Genomic DNA, 25,702 nt, shown 5'->3' with positions numbered 1-25,702 from the left:
TCTCATTTGCGGGACGAGCGTCTTTTCAGTCAAGTTTAATAACATAAAGACTTAAATATGTTAACACCAATTCTAATTGTTGTGTGTATAATTTCGGTAACTTCTGGACATCCCCATGAAAGAAGACAAATCGATGAACCGATATGTTCAAAATTTGACTATGAAGAAAAACTTTTGGAAAAAATGATAAGAATGGAAATGAAAATGGAAAAAATAATAGAGGAAGTTAAAGATAAAGAAAAGGATTATATGTCCGTCGCGACCAATTTGTCCCAAAGAGTTGGAAATATAGAAAATGACGCAATTCAGTACCAACGTGGAATCAACCGCAAAATGGTCGAGTTTGCTGATAACTTTAGCCAGAGCAAGCTGTCAGATTTAGCAGGTACGGATTTTAAATTGTTTATGCAATCCGTTTCTTTTATTGATACCTTGCCAAAGAATGATCAATTATTTAGAGCATTGAAAGATGATATAATTATTTGTACTTTATTTCATTAAAATTTGTTGCAATTGTACAAAGGTCTACCTCTAGTCAATAGAATAAACAATGAAACATAAAACTGTAAATATATATCAATAACAATATTTCTGACTTCCGTACAATCCACATTGTTTAAAATATAGTCAGAACACTCTACAAAAATGGATTGGCAACAAATTTAATATGTGATTGAAATAATGTCGGATAATTTCTTTTTCCCGAGACTTTAATACATACCCGACCACATATGACGTTTTCGTCTTTCCAAAATTTAAATATTACCATTCAAAAAATCTCATTGGGCCTACAATAAAGTTTCTCTATAATTGCACACTATGGTATGTACTTTAAAAATTAATTGACTGACTGAAAAGATGAAGTGGGGCTGATGGTAAATATTTTAAAGGACAGAACGTGTTGTTTTCTTTTAAATATACAGCAAATGACATTGTTTTGGAACATCCCTCGTAAATATCAAATCATAAAAAACGTATTCCAATCTCAATGTACGTAATGATAACAATTTAGCTTCAATTGTTATAATACATTTATTTGTATTTTAAATTTTCTTGAAATTTTGATAACCTGATAGAAATCTAATAGCGAAAATCCCTAATGAATGTCAGAACGACAAAATTTACATTGTTGTAGGATCGGTCCAATTCATCCTGATCATGGATGGCACTCAAAAACTTAAAACACACACCTAGCATCGGTTTAGACAGAATGCATCCAATATGAAATAGTACAATTCTGAATTTAGAAACATCCGCAAATATTCGCGTGATCTTAAAGTATATAAGATACATGTACATATATGTAAAATAATTATACTATTTTGTATGTATTATAAATTTCTTTTATTTGTAGCAATCACAAAAAGAAATATTGCATTTTTTTTTCTTTTTGAATAGTGCTGTTAGTTTGACAAGAGCTTATATTTATTTCCGTATTTGGTACATGTATATCAAACGTTTTATTTGATAGGTTTATTTCTTAAATCGTTATATATATCGTCGAAGTATATGGTGATGTAATTTCATACAAAAGTCATTTTGCTACAAACAAATAACTTACGAACGGTATTGACATTTTTTATTTTGTTTCTACGAGAAAAGTCCCTTTTACCAATTATTGGATTCACCGCCCGTCTATATACCGTCATGAAGATTACGACAGTTCTAACGAGATATTCACTGCACCGCACACTGGACTTTATTTCTTCTCAGCCCATGTTTGTAACCAGGGAAATAAGGCTTTTTATTACGCAACATATCAAGAAAGTAGAATGTTAACAAGCAGGACGCAGCGAGATTTTAACAGTGTTCAGTGAGCACTATCGCCATGGTAAACAAAGCAGAGTGTTGGTAAAATGCACATCCACCTCAGTGTTTTATACTGATGGTAACAGATGGAATGCATTTTCTAGGTCTCTCTTAAACAAAAAACTACATGTATAAATTGTATATATTAGCAAAACTAGGACAAACAAGTTTCGTCCAGAAACGGCTCATCACAGTATATGCATGTATATATTTAAGGAAGTAGACTTACAGTGTTTTCTTTATAAATCCTTGAATGTAGACGTGAGTCACGTGACTCACACAGAATCTTGTGTTTAAGAATCATTTAGAAGACGGTTTTTTGAGTTTCTTTATGAAATGGGTTCATTTACTGAACCAGATATTATTTTATCCAAAGAAATAAATAGTTTGAAGAGATCGGAAAACAGCTTATTATTATCCGGGTCGATTTTATGTCGATTTTGTGTAGCTTATTGTGAAGTTGCAGTACATGAAAATCGGGCACATGACAAATCAGCACATAAATAAAACACTATAGTATTCCGTGGTATACATCTTTTCTACGTGTCATACCTCCTTTCCTTATTACAATGAAATTTTACTGGATTGTTATCCACCGCAGGTTTGTTTTTAGCAGAGAATGACCTATGCATGTTCAAAGAGGGTACCGTTTGAGCAGATTTCGCAAAGAGGGTACCGATATGGATATGCACCGTGTACATTAAAAGTTGTTCATACATTACTACATTACTACCATTTCGTCGGAGCGTTGGAATACGTAATGTTTAATAAGTTAAGCGATATGGGTTATTATATAACACAAAAACTGTAAGATAAGATTTACCGGGACCACAATGACAGAGTTCTCTTCCTTGTTAATGAGAATAATCTCGTTACAATTAATCTCAACAACTGTATGCCAGCATAATATCCACGCACTGAGATGATATGTCTAGCCTTTTGATTTACTGTTGAGTATTGCACATATTTTTGCCTCTTAGCTTGTTCTATTTTAAAGAACGTATAACATTAGAATTTATATTGAAATCATCATCGTATTTATGCGGACAAATAATTGCCTCGCGTTACATTTATCTATTATTATACATGAATAAGGTCTTACAACTGACAATAATTTAAAAATGAAACCATAAACATATGAAAAAGATGATTGTTAACAACGTAACCATCAAGCGAAAGTTCTTAACATTATTACAATTATTAATAATAAAATTAGAATTACAATAAGGGTTTGAAGTCCTCTGAGTATGTGTGAAGTTGGCGGCCTATCGGTCCAGCGGTCTGGCGGCGTGAAGATGACGACCTAGCGGTGTGAAGTTGGTGGCATAGCGGCCCAGCGGCAAACGGCGTGAAATTGGCGGCCTAAACGGCATTAAATGAAGTTCTAAAGACAAGTTTTGTTATTTGAAGGATATATTGAAAGAAAATATCCCTTTGAGAAAACTTTTGTATTTTTTTTCGTGAGCTTTGCGGCCTGGTGCGGCCAAGCGGCATGCCTGCCAAACATTGAAATGTTGTAGAAACGTTAATTAAACATATATGAAATCTTAAAAAAAAGATATTTTGGCTCATTTAGAGGATGCTGTGATGATTTTTTATAGGTATCCTTTAGTTTCTGTTGTGTGAGAGCAATAATTGTGTATTTTATAAATCCTGGTTCAAAATCATCACACTGGAATATAATCCTTTTTTTACACTATCTTTTATAATCATTTTAATAAGTACAACAATCCATTTGTCTTGTTTCACTTTTATTTTTAATCCTCTTTTACCTTTAACAATTTTACACTTTACAATAATCAACTTTCAACACACTTTTAAGAATACTTTTTTATAATACTTTTCAGAATACTTTTACCTTTTAGAACGAATCAATGATTGAATCAACATTGACAAAATACTTACAATATATACCATCAAAGATTATACTAGATGAAATTACTAGTATATTCTAAACTACTATAGAATTCAACAGAACAAATACATCAATCATTTCTAGCAGTTTCTAGATAATTATAAACGTTATACATCATTGATCATAAATACAAATCCTTTAACAATTTACCACTATGAAATGAAAATCCAATATATTTATAATCCTAATCCCTATTCAAATAATAACAAAAGGAGATAATCGCGATCATTCGCGACAGATGCAGCAATGTGTAAAACAGTTTTCATGGATACAAATAAGATGATTTAACCTGATAGAAATTATGTTCGTGAAGTTGGCAGCCTAGCAGCCTGAAGTTGGCAGCCTAGCAGCCTAAAAACCTGGCAGCCTAGCAGCCTGACAGCCTAGCACCCTGACAGCCTAGCAGCCTGGCAGTCTAGCAGCCTAAAGAAAACTAAGAATAGTACAAACATGAAATCGTGGGAAATACATAAGGATCATTCCACGCGTTTTTCAATATCGTGATCTTTATTTTATTAAGATGCCTAAACATATACATACAAAATAGCATATCATAAATAACTCACATGACGTCACTTATTGTCCATAGACAGCGACATTATTAGTCGAGAAAATGTCGTAAGACTAAGACTACTTCCCACGTTATTCGAAAATATGTTAAATCCCGCAAATTTCGAAGCGTCAGAATGAAAAATAAAATAAAGTTCAATATTTAAAAAATAAGATCGTGATACTAAAATAAGACGTGGAATGGTCTAAGTATGTGCTTCCGATTCATATCCGACGGTTTTCATGTTTGTATTATCCTTAGTTTTCTTTAGGCTGCTAGGCTGCCAGGCTGCTAGGCTGCCAGGCTGCTAGGCTGTTAGGCTGCCAGGCTGCTAAGCTGCTACGTTCCCAAATTTCGAAGTGTATAAAAAAAACAAAAAAAAACAATAAAGTTCAATATTTCAAAAAAGAAAGATTGCGATACTAAAATAAGACGAGGAATGGTCTAAGTATGTGCTACCGATTCATATCCGACGGTTTTCATGTTTCTATTATACTTAGTTTCTTAAGGCTGTTAGGCTGCTAGGCTGTTAGATTGCCAGGCTGCCACGCTGCTAGGCTGCTAAGCTGCTAACTTCACAAATTTCGAAGTGTCAAAAAAAAAAACAATATTCATTATAAAAAAAAATAAAGTTTTCGATACTGAAATAAGACGTGGAATGGTCTAAGTATGTGCTTCCGATTCATATCCGACGTTTTTCATGTTTGTATTATCCTTAGTTTTCTTTAGGCTGCTAGACTGCCAGGCTGCCTGGCTGCCAGGCTGCTAGGTTGCTAACTTCACAAATGTTGATGTGTCAAAATAAAAAAAAACAAAGTTCATTATTTAAAAAAAAAGAACGCAATACTGAAATAAGACGTGCAATGGTCTAAGTATTTGCTTCCAATTCATATCCGACGGTTTTCATGTTTGTATTATCCTTAGTTGCCTTTCGGCTGCTAGGCTGCTAACTTAACAAATTTCGAAGTGTCAAAAATAAATAAATAAAAAGAGTTCAATATTTTAAAGAAATAAAGATTGCGATACTGAAATAAGACGTGGAATGGTCTAAGTATGTGCTTCCAATTCATATCCGACGATTTTCATGTTTGTATTATCCTTAGTTTTCTTTAGGCTGCTAAGCTGCTAGGCTGCCAGATTGCTAGGCTGCTTACTTCACAAATTTCGACGTGTCCAAAAACAAAAACAAGAAAAAAAACCCCAAAGTTCATTATTTAAAAAAATAAAGATCGCGATACTAAGATAAGACGTGGAATGGTCTAAGTATGTGCTTACAATTCATATCCGACGGTTTTCATGTTTGTGTTATCCTAAGTTTTCTTTAGGCTGCTAGGCTGCCAGGCTGTCAGGCTGCAAGACTGCTAAAATCACAAATTCCGAAGTGTCAAAATAAAAAAAAAAAAAAGTTAATTATTAAAAAAAATAAAGTACGCGATACTGAAATAAGACGAGGAATGGTCTAAGTATTTGCTACCGATTCATTTCTGACGGTTTTCATGTTTGTACTATCCTGCTAGGCTGCTAAATTCACAAATTTTGAAGTGTCAGAACAAAAATGTTATGATAAAGTTCAACATCTTAATAAAATAAAGATCACGATATTGAAAAAGGCATGGTGTAGCGCCGATATATGTCCAAACGTCGAAAAATGTCCAAACGACGATAAATGTCCAAAAATTGACGATAAATATCTCAATCGTCGATAAATGTCCAAAACTCCTATAACGATAAATGTCCAAAAATAACGAAAAATGTCGCAACAAATTAGGTGCTCATAAATGTCCAAATCGGTTAACGATACATGTGTCAACTTTTCAGTTTTGAAAGGCTACTTACCTGTATCCCTCCAGTGTCGACCCAGATCAGTTTGCACGCAAATGCGTCACCAGGTGAGGGTATGCGCTATTAAACACCAGTAATTGGTAGTTAAGGTTTTGTATGTCCCTACAGTGTGGCACTTTCAAGATCAACCTACATGGTTATACATGAATATAATGTATATATAATCAAGTAAATGTTCAACTAAATAAGGGGAAGTAACTGCTATATAACCATTTTACAGATTCTGATTGGCTATAATTATGTCGCGGGAACAAAATAATTATTTTGTGGGAACAAGATATTATCTCGTGGGAACAAGATAATTATTTCGTGGGAACAAGATAATATCTCGTGGGAACAAGATAATATCTTGTGGGAACAAGATAATATCTCGTGTGAACAAGATAAATAAAGACACCCATGTGTCACATCTGTGCCACCTTAATAGACACTGGACGTATTAGTATGTTTTCTTGCTGTGCTGGTTGGATACAAACATGTACATTTAAAAATTACTTATATGTCAAATATTAACTTAACTAACACATGGCTGTCATTTTGCATTATGCTAACTGGTTACTAAAGCATTATCGTTTTTATCAATACAGAGTTATGTAAGAGTTATGAACCCCAGGGTGATATAAGAAATATTTCCCGGGAAATATATTCTAGGAGGGTGATATTCGATCAGAACACATTGTAGGCCTATGGGAGTTTTACATTGAAGGATATATTGAGGTATAATAATATATAAATAACATATTGCTGTCGGGGTGATAGAGGATATTGTCAACCCGAGAAGTTGTATATTACCCCGAGGCGCAGCCGAGGGTAATATGCCAGTTCAAGGGTTGGCAATATCCTCTATCACCCCGACAGCCATATGTTATTTATTTTATTATACCGAAAAAACCTTAGTTTCCAAAACATTCATAAGAGAAAATACAGATCAACACTTCAAAATTACAGCGATTTTGATCTGTAAACACAAAAATGTATTGATAAAAACAAGACAAACAGACAGGCAGACATATCGGTATTTTTTCATTAGAAAATAAATAACAACAACAAAATCAAATTATTATAATTATTATTAATGGATGCAAAATTACAATTATTTTTAATCATCTGTCTATAAAATTTTCATATATAGTAATTTTTATACACGTGAACATGTACAAACTTGTAACGGTTTCGCACGAACTTTTCGCTTTCCACGTGGGATTCTTTGCTAAATAAAGATTTTTTATAAACTATTTAAATTGTATTAGTATGTATATTTTTGCATTATGTTAACTGGTTACAAAGGCATTATCACTATTATGAATACAGAGTTGTGTAAGAGTTATGTGCCCCAGGGTGATATAAGAAATATTCCCCAGGGAATATATTCTAGGAGGGTGATATTCGATCAGAACACATTGTAGGCCTATGGGAGTTTTACATTGAAGGATATATTGAGGTATAAGAATATATTAAAATTTAAATGACACCATCATATAGCAATTATAATGTTACTATTCGAATACTGTGTAATATTTATTTTAATCTGTTGACAAAAACTTTTAACATTTCTTCTCCATTCGACAAACGTTATTTTGAATTTATCACAATTTGTCAATGAATATTTTCATCTTTAAACTGTTTTTACACATATATTAACTGGTTTACACTTTGTTATGTCTTGGTTGCAACTTCGGTAATGTACTGATGCCATTTCTTACGGTCTTCTGTACCATATACATGTATCTGCAATCTCGTACCAACAAAGGGCATCAGTATATAACCGAAGGTGCAACCAAGCATTGGCCCATCTAGATGCTCTTATAATATTGCGGATTTCTAATATTAGGCCACTGAACCGACCAAAATTCAGCAAAAGTCGTCTCACGCTTACAACATTTGGCACATCCTGCATTATATCAGGTGAAATGTAAATTCTAGATAGGTAAATGTCACATAACTACACAACACTACTAAGATGACATCTGCTTAAGACGTATCTCATTGCCGGATTTTCGTTTATACAGTATCGCACTATCTTAACTTGTATAAGTAGTGGTAGATTAATAAATATGAACGAACTCGGTGCAATCGGTCTTCGTCGACGTCGCATATTTTCGACAAGTGAGCGCAGAGAAATAACATCGTTATTAAAGTCATTGGCAGTATCGCTAACACTATCATTGGCAGTATCGATATCACTTGGTAAGTTCTCCGTGTTATTGTTATCCAAATTATTGTCATTTGCAGTATCGATATCACTTGGTAAGTTCTCCGTGTCATTGTTATCCAAATTATTGTCATTTGCAGTATCGATATCACTTGATACGTTCTCCGTGTCATTGTTATCCATTTGTCATTTGCAGTATCGATATCACTTGGTAAGTTCTCCGTGTCATTGTTATCCAAATTGCCATTTGCAGTATCGATATCTCTTGGTAAGTTCTCCGTGTCATTGTTATCATAAGTATTGTCATTTGCAGTATCGATATCACTTGTTAAATTCTCCATGTCATTGTTATCCAAATTGCCATTTGCAGTACCGATATCACTTGGTACGTTCTCCGTGTCATTGTTATCCAAATTATCATTGGCAGTATCGATATCACTTGGTAAGTCATCTGTGTCATTGTTGCTATCACGATCACTATTAGTTTCAACAATATATATCTGCTCTGAATCGTAAATTATATTTCGAACTATTTCCTTGTCATAGCTTAGGGCTACATAATGTTCCCCTTCACCTTCGGGATAGACCAAGAACGATCATAGGTAAATTTTCATTTACCTCGCCGTCGGGAAGACCATTTGGACTTATTAGTGTAGTCCTGCTGTTTAAAGTTGAAACAACTAAAATCTGTGCATTATAGATATCTGAAATTGCTTGTAATGTAATGTGATCACCATATTCCGCATTTTGTCCCATACGGAATAGATAATTTGTAGGGGATTCTGTAATTGCGTCATTGCGCAATGTTGCTTCAGATCTAAAAACACCAATATTGTTTAACTGAAATGCTATAGCCGAAAACTGACAATTGCCATTTCCCGGAGGATCATAACCGATATCAAGTCCAAATTCCGATTGTAGAAATAAGCATACCTCTTTTTCTGTCCAAAATGTTTCACATTTTCAAGTTATATTAGTGTTCATTATTAATCAAACTGCGCTATAGTCGTGAAAATAACTCAAAACCTGATTAATACATTTTCAAAAAAAACGTAGAATAAATTAATTCTGTCGATATACTTCAGCAATTTGATGATAGAAGCAAGAATATAATTTAAATATAGATGAATCATTATTGTATCATTGCCATGGACCAGAACCAATATGACCCATGGGTCCAGGAATTGAGTAAACCCTGTAGTTGTCAATGAGACAATGTTACACACAAAATAGCTTCTAAAAACAAGCTTTTCATGGTGAGGTCACTGTGACCTTTACCTTTGACCTACTGACCCCAAAATCAGTAGGGGTCATCTACTAGTCATGACCAACATCCACACCAAATATGAGGACCATCAGCCAAAACATTGTCTAGTTATTGAGCGGAAATGGCATGGTCTACGGACCGACCGACCGACATGGGCAAAGCAATAAACCCCCACTTCTTCGAAGGGGGCATGATAATTTATTTTATTTGACTTTTTTATCGTTGGTACCGGTTGCCCATATGACCAACGTCCCCTGAAGATTGTAAGTATATTATTTTTCGGGGGATAGTGCATGATACAGAAGACGCCCCGTTCCAGAGGCGACCCTGGTTCTTTTAAGTGCCCGATGTAAAGCACCAGTACAATGCACCTCGGTTTAACTTATTTTTCCCCCTTTTAATTGTAAGGGAGATAGACTGTATCCAACAATCAACTTATTTTTAAATACATTTTTTAAACATTTTTAACAATCTCACAAGCATCCCGCTAGAGTCCCGGTGGTCGATCGGGTGATCCAGGAACGACCGGGGTACGTCCGTAACTCTGTCGGCAACGTTCGGGATGATCAAGGGCTCTGCCGGGGCTCTCCCGGTGATTGTCGGCACTCTATCTGACCGTACCGGGACTCTGCCGGGATCATCCGGGACTCTGCCGACATCATCCGGGACTGTGCTAGCATGGATCTCAGCTTTTATGATCTCTTTGATCGAAGACTTAACAACGTTTGAATATCGTGTTAGGTCATCCGTCGTCCACTTACTATCTGCATTATCCGTAGTTTCAACTGGACTCTGCATGGATGGCCCGGAGTTCATTCTGGTTGTTATAAGTATGGAAATTGGGTTTCGCCGTAGTGCTACCGGGGTTATTGAGACTGCAACAATATTTTCATCCCGTATCGTCTGGGGTGGTCCTGGGCTTTGCGGGATGCTGGTGAGAACGCTACTTAAATCGGTACTTTTAATCCCTATGGAAACCTTTATAACTGGCCGATGTATTACTGTTGATCATATAAATAAGTGCAATTAACATATGAAAAGTTGAGACATTTATCGTTAACCAATTTGGACATTTATGAGCACCTAATTTGTTGCGACATTTTTCGTTAATTTTTGGACATTTATCGTTAAAGGAGTTTTGGACATTTATCGGCGATTGAGACATTTATCGTCAATTTTTGGACATTTATCGTCGTTTTGACATTTTTCGACGTTTGGACATATATCGGCGCTACACATGGAATAATCCTAATGTATTTCCGACGATTTCATGTTTGTTCTATTCTTAGTTTTCTTAAGTCTGCTAGGCTGTTAGGCTGCCTGGCTGCTAGGCTGCTAACTTCACAAATTTCGAAATGCCAAAAAGAAAAAAAAACAAAGTTCAATATTTAAAAAAATAAATATTGCGATACTAAAATAAGTCGTGGAATGGTCTCAGTATGTGCTTCCAATTCATATCCGACGGTTTAAAGTTTGTATTATCCTTAGTTTTCTTTAGGCTGCCAGGCTGCTAGGCTGTTGGACTGCCAGCCTGCTAGGCTGTTAGGCTGCTAGGCTGTTAGGTTGCTAACTTCACAAATTTCGACGTGTCAAAAAAAAAAACAAAAAAACAAAAGTTCAATATTTAAAGAAATAAAGATCGCGATGCTAAAATAAGACGTGGAATGGTCTAAGTATGTGCTTCCGATTCATATCCGATGGTTTTCATGTTTGTATTATCCTTAACTTTCTTTAGGCTGTTAGGCTGCTAGGCTGCTTACTTCACAAATTTCGACGTGTCAAAACAAAAAACAAGAAAAAAAAAACAAAGTTCAATATTTAAGAAAATAAAAATCGCGATACTAAAATAAGACGTAGAATGGTCTAAGTATGTGCTTCCGATTCATATCCGACGGTTTTCATGTTTGTATTATCCTTAGGTTTCTTTAGGCTGTAAGGCTGCTAGGCTGCCAGGCTACTAGGCTTCTAGGCTGCTAGGCTGCTAACTTCAAAAATTTCGAAGTGTCAAAAAAAACAACAAAAAACAAAGTTCAATATTTAAAAAAATAAAGATTACAATACTGAAATAAGACGTTGAATGGTCTAAGTATGTGCTTCCAATTCAAATCCGACGGATTTCATGTTTGTATTATCTTTAGTTTTCTTTAGGCTGCTAGGCTGTTAGGCTGCTAACTTCACAATTTCGAAGTGTCAAAATAAAAACAAACAAGTTAATTATTTTAAAAAATTAAAGTACGCGATACTGAAATAAGACGTGGAATGGTCTAAGTATTTGTTACCGATTCATTTCCGACGGTTTTCATGTTTGTACTATCCTGCTAGGCTGCTAAATTCACAAATTTCGAAGCGTCAGAATAAAAAAACTATGTTAAGATAAAGTTCATCATCTTAAAAAAAATAAAGATCACGATATTGAAAAGGGCGTGGAATGATCCTAATGTATTTCCAACGATTTCATGTTTGTACTATTCTTAGTTTTCTTTAGGCTGTTAGGCTGCCAGAGTGTTAGGCTGCTAGGCTACCAGGCTGCTAGGCTGCTAGGCTGCCAACAAACATATAGAAATAACCGTTGTTATTTTGAAATTTCAATAAATCTATTACAAACACTATATAAATTGATGCAGATCACATTGCAATTACAGGTGATATATACAGGATACATCAACTGAATAAGCGACGCGAGAAATTCCAGTGCGTTATATCGTATGGAGGCTATTCGTTGCCAAAAATCCAGTCTTGTTGATCTGAATTGAACAATCTGTTAATGGACAAAATGCAATTGTATTTCTTTGTATGTAAACTCCAGTGTTGCATTCTTGGATTGAGTTTGCCGATTTAACATTGTAAACATGCATTGCAACAAAATACATTTTGTTAAACGACAAAACATTAACTGTTTTGCTGAATAAGTAGCAATACCTAGTGTTCGAATACTCATTGTTCGTGTATACGCCGACAAAACAGAAGTTACTTTCTTAGCTTTACATTGTCGAACAATCATGATACAGATCAGCATAATACAGCTTAACACGATTTTCAATAGGAGATAAAATAAGCTCCGCCAATTTCTCGCCCACTACATCATCGTAAATAAACGTATTTATCCGCTCATTTTCGGTATTTACCGTCGGCGACAAGAAGCAGCGTAGTTTCCGTTTACCACACCTTTTAGGTGTCTAGATATTCACCAAATATAATTCACTTGCATGATTGCCATTCTATGCCTTTATACAATCAACAACAGCGGACTTTAAAGGATTATAAGTTTTAAGACGGTGTAGATACCACATTTTCTAGAAAAAGAAACTAAAAATAATAATAAAAAACTCACTAGGTTACTTAATGTCTGAGGTTAAATATTTTTCAAGGAAGTAAAAACTATTGATAAGACTATATTCAACGACAAATTAATTTTACTGAGGGTATCTCAATTTGCATAGGAATAAGTAACATTTACAGTTAAGCTGCTACCTTACCACTTTCAAATTGTCAAGTCAACATCTGATAGATATTTTGTTACCGACTAAATACTAATACAGACCAAATTCTGGCTTAGTAGCATTTACTATTACATTAGTAACCTTAATTCCAGCGTATGACTGGACAAAAACAAAATTTTAACAATAGTAATATTATAACCAAAGTTGATTTACCATACTGTGTAGATATATTTTACAATTTTTACCAGTTTGTTTTTCAATAATAATATTCAAATGAGTCCAAAGGTATGTATGTCGATTATCAATTTATGTATACCTTGTTTATTTTATCTCTTAAATAGCCATCACTTACAAAACTTAATAAATATTCTGTTTAGTATTTCATGTACATAAAAATAGTTCTCTGCGTTTGCTCAGATAGACAGCAAGTCTATGTAACAGCTATTGCACAGATTTAAAGAGTTGTTATTGATTCAGTACAATGCATAAAAAGACCTTAACCTACGTCAGCTTATATATATTTAATAATAAAAGGCTAAATCACATCCTATGACTCAAAATACCTCCCAATGGATGTAAACAGAGATGCTAGGATACACTGAATATTTATTTCAACATTAAAATGGGATAAATTCACAAGTTTTTGGTTATACAACGGAATTATCGATAGTTAATGCTGAATTGTTCCGTGGTTATACACTTGGTCAAAAACATGCGTTTTTCTACAACCCAATATAGTCCTTTAAAGAAAGAAGGCACAGGCTTGTGTTGCCAAAAGTGACTTCCATGTATCACTTTCTAGTACTATTTGCTGAATGTTAAAGATACGAGAATTACCGTGTAACGTTTGAAGGCACACAAACCCTATCGCCCATGTCAGTAAATAGTGGTGTTGTATATATGGGAAACATTCGTTTATGTTAATTCACCAACTTTAGTTTTTGCATATTATTATGCTCATTATCAGTATGTTACGTTGTTACATTATATCTTAACCAATTTTGCATTACTTGAATATCCTGTACTAAAATACGTTTTAACAAAATCAGAAGATGTTCAAAGTCAACTGTAATGCAGTTGATGTATGTGAAATTTACAACAGTTTCTATATAATTTAGAACACTTATGTATCAACAAGAGTTACCTCTCTTTATATTCTGCTTTCGTAAAAATTGGCTCCGCCTATTAATTTTCGTCTATTTTCGTTTAAATTCCATATATGGAAGTTACAAAAGCGTTTACAGATGTTAATCGCATTAGAATGTAAAAGGAAAGTGTGGTGTTGTAAACCTGAGTGTGTCAAATTGATGCAGTTACATTCTAAACGTCATTATGTACAGCATTAAACGTATTGTGTACGTTCTATCATTTACATTTCTATATGTCGCAAAATTGAAGTTATACATTTATAAATACAGTTTGCAATTTATCTAAGTTGCATGTTTACTGCTTCAATTTTATCAAATCGAGATAATCAAAATGCTTAATACCAGTGCAGTATGTAACTCTCGGATCGACAATTACATTTTTACTAATATGTTTAGTAGAACCGAAGTAGGTGCTGCATTGCAAAGTTTCAAAGGCTGGATTTTTGGCATTGTATAGCCTCCATAATATCGAAGGCAGATATTGGAGTTGCTCCTGCAACACTTGCTTATAGAGATGATAATGAATTATTCCTAGTGGCAGGACAAAATCAGAGTATACGAACTAAAAGAATTCTAAAATTGTTTGGGCATTAAACATAAGGATATTTTGCAAAAAAATATTATACAGTGCATGTCAAAACACACAAAAATAAGCTTTGGTTTAAACATATTTATCTCAGCTCGATTGCTTTTAAAAGACTTCAATGATTCCTGGTGTTTTCAAATACTGAACTTAATTTTTTACTTTTCGTATATTTCGAAATCACAATAAAAACCCAAGTACTAGCCGTGTAAGATAAAATAGATTTTCTTTCTTTCATCTTTTTTTATTTTTTTTAACTGTATCGTCGGGTTCCCTAAGTTCGTTCCTGTCTTAATGACAACATTGCTCCTGTGTATGTCAGAAAGTCTCAACAAATTGTTGTTAAGAGAAAAGACAGTTGGATATTTTTAACACCATAGTAATTTTTAATGTATCTTCCAAATTTCTTCAACATAGAACGCCTGGATCATTAACAGAAAAATAGCACTGTTAGATACCTAGGGTGACGAATCATGGCCGCCCGAGGATAAATCATGCATTTCTGCAATGCAAAATTTCAATATCAAGTATCATTATTAAAAAATATGAATACAGGATTTGAAAGCAGGAACTTAATATCACTGTGACAGATACTAATTATGTTTTCTTAAAATTCTATTTCAAATTTTCCTCATTTTTGTGTCGCCTCTACGGAGTAGTGGCGACATATAGGGATCACTTCTCCGTCGTCTGTCTGTCCGTCTGTCCGTCTGTCCGTCACAAAACTTGTCCGGACTACTCCTCATTAACTACTGGTGCAATTTCATCCAAACTTTACAGGAATGATCAGTACCAAGTGTAGTTGTGCATATTGTCAGCATTTTCCGGTTCAATGATTTTTGGCAGAGTTATGGCCCTTTAATAATTTTTAATTTTAAAGTTTGTCCGGACTACTTCTCTTATACCACCAATGCAATTTCAATGAAACGTTACAGGATTGATCTGTAGCTCAAGTCCTTGCGCATATTGCAAGGGTTTTCCAGTTGATGATGATTTTTTCAATGATTTTTGGCCGAGTTATGGCCCTTTGATGGTGTTTTTTTCTGTGTGTTGCCAGATACACAAAAGCTTGTCCGGTCTACTCCTCATAAACTGCTGGTGTAATTTCATCCAAACTTTACAGGAATGATCAGTACCGAGTCTAGTTGTGCACTGTCCGTCTGTCTGTCCGTCTGTCACAAACTTTGTCCCAACATGAAATTGGCCATCATGAGGCGACACATGTGTTTACTGATCGCTCTTGTTTATCATTCATTGTAGAAATGAATAGCAGTTTCATATTATATAACATTTAAAAACTTCCTGATCGCAACAACATTTGTACTGTAACCCCTTTTATTCAAGAACCCTACCTGTACCCTAATAATAAAAGATCCATATACAGTCCTACGCATAAACCCTTCCAGCCTGCTGAATCTCAGTAAGGGCTTATCAGCTAGTAAATCACTATTAACTGTATATCTCCCATTAACATGTCCACTGAGTTGAGAGTTTTGTCATTATTTATTGGTCCTCTGTGTTCTTATCTAAGGGCCCTAACGTTGAAGGATCAAATTTCTGAAGATACACTCACTTTTTATCGATGTTTTTTTCTCTGGGTCTGCGGCCAAAGTGAATTGTAACTTTTAGCAATTATTGAATTATTTGTAAATATACTTTATATCACTAATAAATTTTAGCTACTAAATGAATTATATGTTGGGATATACCTTTATAAGTGATCTTCATCTTCTTAATTAATAAACTTTCATAGTTAAGTGTCACTGTTACTCATCCCCCCCCCCCAAAAAAAAAACGCTAAAAAACAAAAACAAAAAAAAAACATTGTAATTTTTTACTGCAAAGTGCAAGACTCTTAACTAATTAAGTGACCAGGTAAGTGATATTTTTATTATTAGCTTGACTACATAAAGTATATGTAGACCTATCCTACTCACCTCGGTTTTTAAGTTCGCGCCAGCGTACATACTTTAAATTAATGCCTATAGATGTGCAGTAAATATTTTATCCCTAACTTTTTTTATTAGCTCATCTGAGGACAATGTCTGTGCGTCAAAAATTTATTTAAACAACTTCTACTCCTAAACCACTTAGCCAAATTTGTTAAAACTTTGCAGGAGTGTACCTTGCATAAAGCTCTACCAAAGGTATTCAAAGAATAAAACCCCATGCAGAACTTTGATTGCCAAAGCAACCAAAAAAAAATATAAACCTTTCTTTAAAAAAAATCCAAAGAGCTAGAGCTTAGATATTTGGCATGAAACATCTTATACTGAGTGTCTATCAAGTTTATTCAGATCAAAGCCCTGGGATAAAATTTACCCCACCCAAGGGTCATTAATTTTCATTATACATCTGTATGTACACATGTATTCCTTATCATCATACACATCATGTGATAAGGTGTTGAACTCAAAAAACAGTATTTACAGAACAGTTTCCCTTTGAACATATAATTTTCCATAAAATAATGTTATTTTTTACTCTACGTCTTCATTTCATCATAAGGGATTGACTTAAAACTTGTGTACCTTACCAACAACTACATCATATGTGACAATGTTGTTCACTTAACCCATTTGCGCCTGTTGTCTACTTTTGTAGACACTAGCAGTTATCAGTACGCTAGGACCTAATTATGAGCGCACATTTGTTTATCATTGTTATTCTATACTTGTTGTCATGATAAGCGTTAATTGGACTATTTTGCTAGACAAAATGCAGACCACTACGTTATTTGCAATGTGTTTTCAACAAGAATGTGATAAAAATTGCCTTGAAAATATTATTGAAAATGGCTAGCAGAAACAGGTATGTAAAACTTTATATTGTTTTTATTTTATATCATAAAGTATGATTGTTTTATATTGTATAATTATATTTCTGCTCAATTCCTGTTTTATAATTCAGAAATATGTATAAAATGTGTTATGACAGTCAATTTAGATTTTGTCTACAAAAGTAGACAATAGGATCAAATGGGTACGTTTTATCATTATGAAAATATTTTGTTGTTTACAGAAGATACACAGTAAATGAAATCATATCAATGCTTGAGGATGAAGGTAACTTTGAAAGGGCAGATATACATGTTCATCCACCTCCTGTAGATGAGCTGACAGATGAAGATAGTGCAAGTGAAGATGAAGAAGTAGGTTACAACAACCTCAGTGGACGTCAGTTAGACCAACAAGCAACAGCGACAGTTATTCGCCTAGATGGACGTCATGTTGTTGCTTCAGCATCAGACTCCGATCTAGTTAGTAATAAATAAATAAAATAAATAAATAAAATAAATAAATAATAAATAGATAAATAAATAAATACGAAGCAAGTAAGTAAATAATGTACAGTAAATCCAGTTGAGAATAAGATTTTTTATATTTATCATATTTTATTTTTCAGGAAACTGACCATTCTTCAGATTCTTCTGATACAGATGAATACGAAGTGCCTGCAAATATTGCAAAAAGACCTCAAGTAAGAATTGCACTACGGGATCCAGCTCCGCGTCCCAAACGACCTGCACCAGTAAAGAGGAAGTGGGAAATAAAGACCTATCTGAGCAAGATAAAGACAGATTCACTTGGCATGGCTCAAATATAGACAAAAGTCGATGGCCGCAAACACCAGATGGCATCTTCAACTTATTTTTTGATGATGACGTGATCAACATGATTGTTGAACAGAGTATAAGATATGCTGGTTCAAAGGGCAACCGTTCGTTTTCAACTTCACCTCAAGAAATTAGGATCTTCCTAGCAATTCTGCTTATATCAGACTATAACACTGTGCCAAGACGGAGACAGTTCTGGAGTCGGGATGATGACGTAAGGAATGAGGCAATAGCTCATACAATGCCGCGAGACAGATTCGACATATTGGTGCGATATGTACATCTTTGCGATAACAACAATCTTGACAGAGAGGACAAGTTTAGCAAAGTAAGACCACTGCTATGTCTGCTGAATGAGCGCTTCTTGTTATACTTCTTGAAAGAGAAAAACCTTTCAATCGACGAAAGCATGATCCCGTACTATGGGCGACACGGAGCGAAACAATTTATTCGTGGGAAACCAATTAGGTTCGGTTATAAGATGTGGGCGTTAACGACAGCACTTGGATATGTTTTACAATTTGAGCCCTATCAAGGGCAAAAGGCCACCAAACCCATGATCCTGGCTTCCTTGGAATGGGCGGAGCAGTAGTTATGGACCTGCTTTCAGAGCTGCAGAAAGATGATGCATACCATCTGACTTTTGATAATCTATTTACTTCCCTGAAGCTCGTGGACCGGCTTACAGATATGGGAATATCTTGCACAGGAACCATCCGTGCCAACCGAATAGAAGATTGTCCTGTCAAAAATGTAAAAGACATGGGAAAAACGCAACGAGGAAACTATGATAAAAGGTATGACGCACACAAAGGTCTGATAGTGGTGAGGTGGAATGACAACAATATAGTGAATGTGGTGTCAAATTGCCATGGAGTTGAACCATTGCAACAAGCAACACGGTGGTCAAAGCAGGCAAAGGCTAGGGTGCGCCTTCCGCAGCCATACCTTATAAAGCATTACAACCAGACAATTGGAGTGTGGACAGGATGGATCAAAATGTTGAGAAAGTATCGTATCTCTATCAGATCCAAGAAGTGGTGGTGGCCAGTGTTTATGTATTGCATTGACCTTGCGGTGCAGCAAACCTGGCACATTTACCGTGCTACTGATGCAGGATTGAGGCAACCATTAGATCTGTTAGGTGTCAGACGAGCTCTGGTTACTGTGCTGCTTGCTCAGGGGCGTACACCTGCTGTCAGCCCTGGCAGACCAAGAGGTAGGATGAGGCCATTGTCAAGAAGAATTCCAGACCATATCCGACTTGATGGTAAAATCATTACGCAGAGTCAGCAAAAGAAGTGCGCTGTTCATAGTGTGGAAAAAAATGCAGGACACAATGTTCCAAATGTAATGTTGGAGTGCACAGGAAATGCTTTGAAATGTTTCACAGTGTTTAAGTATTCATACGATCAAAGCCAAGGACATGAACAATAATAATTCATATCAGAATGAATTTCAGAGTGAACACTTCTGTGCCTAATGTCTACTTTTGTAGGAAAAGTAATAGAAATCTTTGCCTGTATAAAACTTTAAGGATTTTTCAAATAAAAGTTATCAAATAAACCAACAATAGGTTATCTGGACATATATTCTATATGTGTTTTACATATACCCATTTGCGCCTGTTGTCTACTTTTGTAGACAAAATATTAAAACACTAAAATAAAAAATACAGTACTTATATTTGAAAAATAAACGGATATATGTTATAACTATATGGTTACTATATGTTTTATACATTTCTTATATAAAAATAAAATTCCGGCACAAATGGGTTAAGCACCAATATTTTTCCAGAATATTTCCCCATGAACTCATTTTTTCCCTCAAAAAATGTTACTTTTTACTAACTTCCTTATTTCTTAATGTATCTACTTCTAACTTAAAATATATGTTCCTTATACATGTGTGACAATATTCATAACTCTAGCATAAATATTTCCAGAATTATTTCCCCTTTGAACATGCCCCCGAAGGGTGGCATATTAAAATCGAACCGTCTGTCCGGCTTTATACATATAGACAGTGGTGGTCTTGTCCGTTCTGAAACTTCAGTATGCATGAAAGGATTTTTTTTCATATATGAAATAACCAAAGATGTATGGTGTGTCGCGAACAAGACTCGGGTTCCTACGACTAAGGTCAAGGTCATTGTTGGGGTTCAAACTTTGTCATTTTTTATGTTATATAAATATAAAAGGTGGTGGTTCTGTCCGCTCTGAAACTTCTATATGCATGAAAGGATTTTATTTTTTCTTTCATATATGAAATAACCATAGATGTATGGTGTGTCGCGAACAAGGCTCGGTTTCTTACGACTAAGGTCAAGGTCACTGTGGGGGTTCAAACTTTCAATTTTGATGTTAATATACATATAGGCAGAGATGGTCGTGTATGCTCTGAAACTAATATGCATGAAAGGATAATATGTTTTATTTCACATATGAAATTATCATAAATGTATGATGTGTTTCCCTTAATACATATAAATGGTGGTTGTCGTGTCCGCTCTGTAACTTCCATATGTATGAAAGTTTCATTTTTAGCTCGACTATTCGCAGAATAATCGAGCTAATGCAGTCACCCATTTGTCGGCGTCGGCGTCCCTGTGGTTAAGTTTTTGTATGTAAGCTGGTATCTCCATAACTACTGAAGGGAATGGATTGAAACTTCACACACTTGTTCTCTGTGATTATCTAAGATGATTGGCACAAGTCCCATAACTCTGATTTGCTTTTTTACATAATTATGCCCCTTTTTCGACTTAGAAATTCTTGGTTAAGTTTTTGTATGTAAGCTGGTATCTCCATTGAACTACTGAAGGGAATGGATTGAAACTTCACACACTTGTTCTCTGTGATTATCTAAGATGATTGGCAGAAGTCCCATAACTCCGATTTGCTTTTTTACATAATCATGCCCCTTTTTCGACTTAGAAATTCTTGGTTAAGTTTTTGTATGTAAGCTGGTATCTCCATAACTACTGAAGGGAATGGACACTTGTTCTCTATGATTATCTAAGATGATTGGCACAAGTCCCATAACTCTGATTTTTTTTTACATAATTATGCCCCTTTTTCGAGTTAAGTTTTTGCGTGTAAGCTGGTATCTCCATAACTACTGAAGGGAATGGATTGAAACTTCAAACACTTGTTCTCTGTGATTATCTAAGATGATTGGCACAAGTCCCATAACTCTGATTTGCTTTTTTGCATAATTATGCCTCTTTTTTGACTTAGAAATTCTTGGTGTAAGCTGGTATCTCCATAACTACTGAAGGGAATGGATTGAAACTTCACACTCTTGTTGTCTGTGATTATCTAAGATGATTGGCACAAGTCCCATAACTCTGATTTACTTTTTGGCATAATTATGCCCCCTTTTCCATTCATAAATTCTTGGTTAAGTTTTTGTGTGTAAGCTTGTATCTCCATAACTACTGAAGGGAATTATTGAAACTTGAAGGGTTTGTACCTTTTCAGACAATTTTATGTATTCATATAGGTAAGCATTATTATACTCAATGAAACACCCTTGTGACAAATTTTCGAATAGTCGAGCGTTACTGTCCTCGGACAGTTCTTGTTTTAAATATAAAGTCACCATAGATGGACAATGTGTTGTGAACAAGACCCAGGTTTCTTTGTCTAACTTAAAGGTCACTCAGCTGGGGTTCGAACTTTGTCAATTTTTACCACCACACTTAACATGTTATAGGTGGTTCATAACTAGAATCCTTTAGGGGCATTTGACACGTTCTGTGACAGCTCTTCTTTATATATCTTTATATATTTATATTTTTGCTCTTACTTCTTTATTTATGAAAGAATTTACTTCTAACTTTAAACAATAACATGACAAGCTACATTACTCTAGCGTCAATATTTTCAGAATCATCATCCTTTTATACTCAGAATTTTCCGCATTAAATTTGGACTTAAAAATATGTTTCTGAACACTTATATCAGGTGCGAATAGATTTATAACTCCTGTATTTTTAGAATTATCTCCATTAAATTTTGAACATGGGATTGAGGGAAAATTCATATATTTCTGAGTATTATCTTTGTCCTGAGTCCTGGCTCCTCTGGCAGCTATTGTGACTTTTGGTGTCCAGTTATGGTTTCCTAACAATAACTTAAAGGTCATCAATTGTTTACTATTATCTGCTCTTTTGCAATTGGTAAAGTTAAAGTGATTTAGTATTTTGTATGGAAGTCAAAATACTACTTTGGTTACATTTTGCTACCTTTTTTACATTTTTTTTTCACTTCAGAGCTCCTTTTCAACCAAATTGAATGATAAGCATCAATAATGCTTTAAACCCATTATTTTTATTATTATTACTAAACATTATTTTGCTCCTTAAGAAAAAAATAAAAATAATATAAATGTCTGAGGCATGATATGCATTTACCATGAAAGTAATTATACATTAGTATTTTTATTGTGAGCACAGGAACTCGGCACAGTGTTGGGATAGTGTAAAAAGAAATTTTAGAAATAAAAAACCTATTCAATATTTTTGTTTCTAAAATTAATTTTTACACTATCCCAACACTGTACCGAGTCCCTGTGATTGTGAGTTGTAAGTGATTAAAATTCTTTTTAATGTAATCCAGTCTTTTTAGTCTCTAACTTATTTCAAATTGAATGTATCTATGAAAATCTTAGTTTCCCTTATATCTAAAATGTTCTCTATATCCTCCAGCTAAAACTATACATTCTTGAAACATGATAGGATCATAAAACATTCTTAGGGTGCTGCTATCAGTGATACTGTGACAAGCCATGTAATTATAATTAAATGCTCATCACTGGCCAGAGATGTGAAATTTTGGGGGAAAACTGGAAATCTTGGGTTAATGCGTAGGACTGTATATGTAGTAAGCAAGTCTACAAGATATAATAAGCCACGCCTTTAATATAAAATATCATTATTGTTACTGTGTGTATGTTTACTTGATGTTTGGGAGTTACGGAATGCCGTTAGGGCCATTGCCTATGAATGTGTTGATCTGAAACGCGATAGTCGATAGTACGATGGTGAAAACGCGAAATCACGAAACTACGATGGTGAAAACGCGAAAGTACGATGATGAAAACGCGATAGTACGATGATGAAAACGCGACAGTACGATACTACGATGATGAAAACGCGATAAACTATCGTGTTTCACCATCGTACTGTACTACTTTATTAATAATTCAAAAAGCATACCTTCACCACATTTAAACTCAAGAACCATGTCTTCACCTCATTTTATTTAAAGAGCCATAAATTCCTCTGTAACTACTTCAATTCAAGAATTATACCTTTACCCCATTAATTCAAGAACTTTATCTTTACCCCCTCACCCGAACATAATTTCAGTCACGGGCAGGCACTTTAACTTTACCGCCAAATTTCCCTGAAGCTAGCAGTAAAGCTTTTTTACATTTAAACTCTCTATCTCATACGAGGTGGTTGTATACAGAGAAGTAATATATCTTCTGATAAAACTTAATAGAATATGATGTGGGCTCTCTTTAGAAGGTGTATGGTAATTATAGTGTAGAGATACTAGCAAAAAATATATCTTCATTTAGTTAAAACGTTTCAGACTTGTAAACAGTGACAAATTTAAACTCCAACGTAATAATAGTTTATAACCGGGCATTGTTGTTGTTGTAGATTATATGCGGACATTTTAATATCAAATTTTATTGAAAAAATGAAATTTCTACTTTCTATACTCGTTAATAACTTGAATGTGTTGCTTGCAATGATAACAATGATAATTGTAGAGAAAACGATCTGAATGCTTTAATGGTACGTCTGCGTGTACTTCGAACAGATTTTGCCGACTTGAAAATCCAGCACGATGAACAGATAAAGAGTATCGCAGTTCTCAAGGAAGCGAATGCTAACCAAGAAACAGAACTTAAAAAGCTTAGACAAGAAATCAACGGTGAATCTTCAGAAATAAAACTTATCAACATAAAAAACAGAAAACAAGAAATAGATATTATAGGACTTAAACAAAAAATCAGCACTACATCTTCAGAAATCAACACAGTAAACAGAAAACAAGATACAGACCGTAACAAACTTAGACAAGAAATAGCGGCAATTAAAGGTATTGTATTAAAATATTTATTCTAAGATGACATTGCTTATTAAGATGAATTAATTGAGGTAGTCTTTGACATGACTTGGTCAGAACTTATTTTCAAGATATTCATTCCATTTGATTAAGGTCTTTACCAATACTATGTACAAAATTTCAGAACATTAAAGAAAGATACTCACTACTTTTTGCAATTGTTATCACTTTTATTGCGCAAAATTTATTTAATAACAAAAAAGAAAACTCAAATCGGTCTAAAAATTGCTCTAAAATCAATTTTCTGTATTAGACTTAGTATATTTCTACATATTTTTCCATTTTAAGTGTCCCAGTTGAGTTATGTAAAAAAATTTACATTTTATCTTTTAAGGGTTTTGGACCTCAAAGGAGCTACTTTAAAATGTTCAGTGCATAAAAAATTAATAATAAAAAAATCATACTTGAAATTAAATATAGTGTTGTTTGAAAATCATGTATTATTCAGGTTGAAGAGAAATAGCTGCAAAATCATTGTGAGCACTAAATGTCATGCCAAACCAACGACATTTCAAGTAGTCCGCACGTTTAATCGATATACCAAAGTTAGGTTTACAACATATCATTTTGTGCCATCAATAAAACGGGGGCATTTAGATTTACCCTTGTCCGTACGTTCATCCGTCCATCCGTCCGTTCTCATTTTGTGTCGCATTAGCTCAAAAGTATTTTACCTAGAGTCATGCAACTGTACAGGAATGTTGCAGTTGTGCACCTTGGGTTTCGCTTTTTATATGCCCGAAAGAATTTCGGGCATATAATGTTATACCCCCTGGCGTCCGTCCGTCCGTCTGTCCGTCCTTCCGTCGGTCCGTCCGTCCGTTAGCAATTTGGTTTCCGGAGCATAACTTAAGTTCCATATGGCCAACAATATTCAAACTGCATAGGATGATTGTCCATATTAGGTAAAAGACCTCTATTGATTTTGGGGTCACGAGGTCAAAGATCAAGGTCACTATGATCTTAAAACTGAAAACAGTTTCCGGAGTATAACTTAAGTCCCATTTGGCCTACAGTGTTCAAACTTCATATGATGATTGTCCATATTAGGTAAAAGACCCTATTGATTTTTGGGTCACAAGGTCAAAGGTCAAGGTCACTATGACCTTAAAACTGAAAACAGTTTCCGGAGCATAACTTAAGTCCCATTTGGCCCACAGTGTTCAAACTTCATAGGTTTATTGTCCATATTGGGTATAAGACCCCTATTGATTTTTGGGTCACAAGGTCA

The 25,702-nt window shown here is 34.5% G+C and overlaps 2 protein-coding genes across 3 annotated transcripts in view; both read left to right on the top strand.

The window, feature by feature from the left end:
* LOC132759080 (heavy metal-binding protein HIP-like) overlaps positions 1-25,702 on the top strand; it is a 46,937-nt gene continuing 21,235 nt past the window's right edge. For both annotated transcript variants that reach the window (XM_060750814.1, XM_060750808.1), the window contains exons 1-2: positions 1-385; positions 24,163-24,444. In XM_060750814.1, coding sequence (XP_060606797.1) covers positions 58-385; positions 24,163-24,444 — 610 coding nt within the window. In that variant the 5' untranslated portion in view covers positions 1-57. The remainder of the gene's footprint in view (positions 386-24,162; positions 24,445-25,702) is intronic.
* Positions 17,338-18,409, top strand: LOC132759071 (uncharacterized). Its single transcript, XM_060750799.1, has 2 exons — positions 17,338-17,965; positions 18,112-18,409. Exons 1-2 carry the CDS (start codon positions 17,756-17,758, stop codon positions 18,310-18,312), a joined length of 411 nt encoding a protein of 136 aa, XP_060606782.1. The 5' UTR covers positions 17,338-17,755; the 3' UTR covers positions 18,313-18,409.

Source organism: Ruditapes philippinarum, unplaced genomic scaffold, assembly GCF_026571515.1.
Source record: "Ruditapes philippinarum isolate M1 unplaced genomic scaffold, ASM2657151v2 ctg2455_1_1_1_1, whole genome shotgun sequence".
Taxonomy (NCBI): Eukaryota; Metazoa; Mollusca; class Bivalvia; order Venerida; family Veneridae; genus Ruditapes; species Ruditapes philippinarum.
This window is presented reverse-complemented; position numbering and strand designations above follow the sequence as displayed.

Excerpts from the sequence above, each read along its gene's own strand:
- LOC132759071 (XM_060750799.1), top strand. The coding sequence starts at position 17,756 with ATGCTTGAGGATGAAGGTAACTTTGAAAGGGCAGATATACATGTTCAT. Across the intron at positions 17,966-18,111 it reads CAGCATCAGACTCCGATCTA|GAAACTGACCATTCTTCAGA; the intron begins GTTAGTAATAAA and ends TTTATTTTTCAG.